Source organism: Aphanomyces astaci (assembly GCF_000520075.1).
Source record: "Aphanomyces astaci strain APO3 unplaced genomic scaffold supercont1.117, whole genome shotgun sequence".
Lineage (NCBI taxonomy): Eukaryota > Oomycota > Saprolegniomycetes > Saprolegniales > Verrucalvaceae > Aphanomyces > Aphanomyces astaci.
In genome coordinates, this window is record NW_009798380.1 from 152,159 (window position 1) to 157,083 (window position 4,925).

At 50.9% G+C, this 4,925-nt stretch overlaps 1 protein-coding gene across 1 annotated transcript; it reads left to right on the plus strand.

The window, feature by feature from the left end:
• Positions 1–2,105: 2,105 nt before the first annotated feature.
• H257_17750 (hypothetical protein) lies at positions 2,106–4,506 on the plus strand. Its single transcript, XM_009846641.1, has 2 exons — positions 2,106–2,845; positions 2,902–4,506. The coding sequence occupies exons 1-2, from the start codon at positions 2,216–2,218 to the stop codon at positions 4,444–4,446; spliced, it is 2,175 nt and encodes a 724-aa protein (XP_009844943.1). The 5' UTR covers positions 2,106–2,215; the 3' UTR covers positions 4,447–4,506.
• The last annotated feature ends 419 nt before the right edge of the window (positions 4,507–4,925 follow it).

Consider the following 4,925-nt stretch of genomic DNA (forward strand, 5'->3'; position numbering starts at 1 on the left):
AGGTGATGTCGGTGGTAGTCTCGTGAGATGTGATCGCATTGGCGTTGACGAAGCGGCCTGTCAGTCTGGCTTTCGCCTTCGCTACTCGCGACTTCTTCGTCGGTCTCGCCATGGCAATGTGTGGGTTCAATTGACATCCGGTTAACAACCTTGACTAATCCGGTTAATCATACATACAAATTTCAAGTGATCAGGCAGCCACCCCTAAGGCCAAAAGTTGACCTCGTCCATATATTCCTAAGAGAGGAGGGGCCAGGGAAAATTTAATATCTCAATCATTTCTTTGTATAAACTCAATCCGAGACACAAGTTCTCTTCCTCTTGTCCAGCTCTATCGATTTTGTGGTCTTAGCATTCCTACTTTTGAATCCCCCAGGAGGAATAACTTCCCAAGTGGGACTCAAATTCTCGTCGTTTCTAGGCTTCTTGCACCATAGTTAGAAAGATGTACCTTGGCCTGAAGTGTAGAATAGTTTGTGTCAAACGTGAACGACCAAAAATGGGGTGGGTCTATTCATGTGGCGCGGACTGTATGAAGAAACAACGCCAATGCCGAGACCCTTAGAGTGCATTGAGCATCCCAGAGTTGATGGCTTCACAGTGTCAATCAATAATTCGTATCAAAGCGGCTTCTTCCGCGACATTGGACACTCTTGTGGTACACAAGAGTGCACGTAGTGTTACCCCAAGGCAATGCAAACCCACGACCACGTTAAACTGGAGCCGTGGTTGAGCACGTGGGGACTTTCTCGATTGCCGAAACTTTTATCCTGCTTGTTGCCGCCCATGCAACGGGATGTACGGTTGGTGGCCATTTGGAATAACCGGCTTGACGTTGTGCAGTATCTTCAAACAATCGGTCTCGAGTGGTACAATCTGTTGGATGTAGCCGCCGTCCACATAGATCTCTTATGGACGGTTCAGTACCTACATAACCATGGATGTGGCGCCTGTGTACCACCAGCATTCGGCGGGCAATGGCAACTTGGCGATGGTGACGTACTGTACTTACACCACTATCGTGGGGAAGGCGGGACGATGGACGCATTCAGTCAATCGGATATGAGAGGCAATTGGAAGTGCAGCAGTATCTCAAACAACGTGTCACAACCATCGATGAGGAGGGACGTGCTTGACGAGGTGGCCACCAAGAGACATGTGGAGATTGTGCAATACTTGCACGCATTTGTTGATGCATGCAGCCAAAACACCATGGACGGCGAGCCATGGTCATTTGGAAGTTGTCCGTTGGCTCCATGTAAACGGACACGAAGGGTGCACCTGGAGAGGGGTGTACGACGCGGCGGGAAATGGATATTTGGACACAGTGAGACTCTTACATGGAACTGAGGGATTGCATCACTTTTGGGTGGGGCCAGTCCGAGTGCCGGCCAATTCACATTGTCAAGCACAGTCAGTGCGGCTGCGAGGAACGGACATTTGGAATCTGTGATGTATTTGCACACCCACCAACTGTCCACGTATTCCTGAAACTCGATCGGGTGCAGCTTGATACTACGTAGTACCTTAAGTATCTACCTCCGAGAATTAGCCAACCAAATGTCTCGGAGAGGCGTGCAAATCTCATCTTTCATTGTAACTGAACTTGGACACTGCATCGATTTAGAGCATTTACAGCAGACACACGACGCATTTGGCTGCTCAAGCGGTAATCCCATTTTCGAACGGCCAAAACTCGTACAATTATCAAATTTCATCTGAACAATGGTGGAGTGTTGTACAGTGCTAGATTAGGCGTTCAAGTACGTACAAGTCGTGAAGTAACGATATTGGGGCCAACACATCCTCCATCGGTGTAGGTGTTAGATTTGCAGTTGTGGTGGTTACCACGTACTCTGAACATAATTGGGGATGACTGAGGATTATGATGTATATGCGGGCGAGTGGACGTCACCAATGAGATTTCCCCACCACGTTCATTGGTACGTTCGTGACAAGTACGACACGGCTCGAGCCAATGAGATTGCGCCAAGGATACCGTTGGCCCGATACTTGTGTCCGTCCAGTCATAAGTTCGATATCTTCCGCAGACAAAGATCGTATTGTTGGCTGCCTTGGCCACCACCCATTGAAATTCGCCCCCCGTTTGTTTGTTGACTTTGTGGAACGCATTCAGCGAACAACTGAAACAACGACCCTTCGTCGTTACAACGGGATCCTCCAGTCACTTTTGCATTTGCGACGGCGCACAATAATGACCGAGGGCCCTGTGTCGCAATACGTGGGGGCGACGACCCCCAAGCAAAGCGAACACCTTTATGCATTTTCAGCCAACAACGACCCCCCTTTGCATGGAAGCGGACTCAGCCCCCGCCGTGGCCACCACGCATCAGCATCCCCAATATCTCGTGTTTTTGGAATCCTGGGCCACGGAATTGTGGGCCTCTTGTTGGTGCTGGCTGTGCTCACGCCCGCGGGGTACAACTTCCCCTTGTACGCCCCCACCTTTTCGACCCCCATGTCCACGTGGTGGGGCGTGAACCCCAAAGTCAAGGGATCTGGCCATTCTGAAATGGTCGTTCCAACCTACTTTTTCTTGGGCACCGTGTTGCCCGTGTTGGTGGCTGGAGTTCTCTTTGCCTTGGTCCAAGTCAAAGCCCCCGTGGGGTCTCCGTCCCCATTGTCCCCATTCCTGCACCGCAAGCCCAAACTGTTCAAATCCATGCTCAGCTACGGCGAGATCCTATTCATCGCCGTCATCGTCACGGTCAACGTCCTTGTGTTCAACTACCAGTTTGTCAAGCGATACAAACCCACAAACACGACCGCAGATACGTTCAAGAACGTTGGAACTGCGCTTGGGTTCACTGGCCTTTTCGATATGGTACGACCGATCAAAATTATTTCATTCAAACTCCGTTGACATTGTGGTTGATATAGGTACTCGTGGCCTTGCCAGCAACCCGCCACGCGTTTTGGATGGAATGGCTCGACATTCCGTACGCGCACGGAGTCAAGTACCACAAGTGGATTGGAGTGTTGACCATTGTCGCATTCGTGGCCCACACGGTTTGCTTCGTCGTGTACTACGCCATCGTGGGCAAGTTGTACAAGTTGCTGCCATGTGTAAACTGCGACATGGCTACAGACGGCATGGCGAATTGGGAGTACTTTTTCGGGATTCTGTCCATGGCATGCTTTGTTGTGATGGGCGCCACGTCGTTGCCGTACGTGCGTCGCCACCACTACACGGTATTTTACGCAACGCACTTTCTATTCATCCCAGCCACACTATTTGCCGTGTTTCATTGGGGCAACATCATCTACTTTCTCTTCACGTCCATCGTGTTGTACGTGGGGAACCGCATGCTATCGCAAGCTTCGATCGTCACCCCCGTCTCGTTGACGCGCGCGGTGCAATTATCGTCGGACGTGGTCGAACTTTCGTTTGAATGTGCGACAGGGTACAGCCCGGGCGACGCCGTGTGGATCAAAGTGCCTGCCTTGTCCAAGACGCAATGGCACCCGTTCAGCGTCGCGTCCACGCCTTTAGAAACCCCCGACTTGCTCACCATCTATGTCAAGAATCTCGGCTCGTGGACCGCCGGTCTCCACGAGTACATTGGCCAATGCCAAGAGAAGAATGTCCAGCCCGTCATCTACATGGACGGCGGCTACACATCGGCGGCGCCTATTCCAGCCACACACTCGGACGTTGTGTTTATTGGGGGGGGCATCGGGATTACTCCGTTGATGGGCCAGCTCCTGCACATCCTTCGCAGCCACCCCACACAAAACGCATGGCTTATCTGGAACGTCCGTCGCAAGGACATGTTGGTTGCGTTCCAATCGTGGTTGCACCATATTGAAGTCCTTGGGGGAAGCCGGTTGAAGATTCGATTGCATGTGACTCAAGACGACACGACGAGCTTCGACTTGGACACCCACGACGACAAGCCACGTCATGCACGCTACGTCGACGGGCACGTTGCTGTCGAGTCACGTCCGTACTCACACGTGAGCACGTTCAAACGAGTGTGGATGTTGCTGCTCGCGTTTGGATTCAGTGGAGGACTATTGGTTGCGGTCACATTCGGCAACAAGATCCAGTCCAACCCACCACGGCTGTGGTTACTCCAACGATTTGTTCAGTTCTGCGTGGTTGTGTTGGGGTGCTTTTTGGCGTACTGGGTCATCAAGTATGCCAACGGGCGATCTTCGCAGCACCAGTTGACGGGTGTCGTGTCGTCGTCATCTGGTGGTCGTGACGGCAAAGTGCACTTGAATGCAGACGAAATGACTGCCCACTTCAATGTACAAACTGGCCGGGCGAACCTAGCCGACTTGTTTCACGAAATCGAAGCGTCGAGGGTGTCGACAGTTGGAGTTTATGTATCGGGCCCAATGAGTTTGATTCACGCGGTCGATTTCCACGGCCAAGGCATCTCCAAGTTTCACATTCGACACGAAGTGTTCGAGTTGTAAGCAGTGTTGCCGTTACGACGCGGTCGGCACTTGTATTTTCATTAACTAGTAATTCATAAGATTTGTTTAGACTTTGACTATTACGTAGTACTGTACCACTCCGTCCCAAATTACTGCCACGTTTTGATTTTTGGAGTCTTCGAATTTCATGACTTTTAGGAATTTTATTATTAATTTCCCTTACTTCAGTTATTGACGCATCGAGCAGCGAGCACTGCCTCTTCAGAGCATGCTAACACTCGAGGCAAAATACCTAATCGTCGTAGACGCTCCTTTCCGATGTGCTGGATTGCATAGTCGTTCCCTCCTCAACAGAGCATTATTTGCTCCATGCACAGCATCCACGAATAAAACACGTTATCTAGAGTCTCCTCACTAAGCTCAGTAAATGCACTGGACACGTTGGTGATAAGGGCGTCCACTGTTTGCGCAACTTTTTGCTGCTGTAAAGCCTGGATTGCAGTAAAAAAACCAAGGTC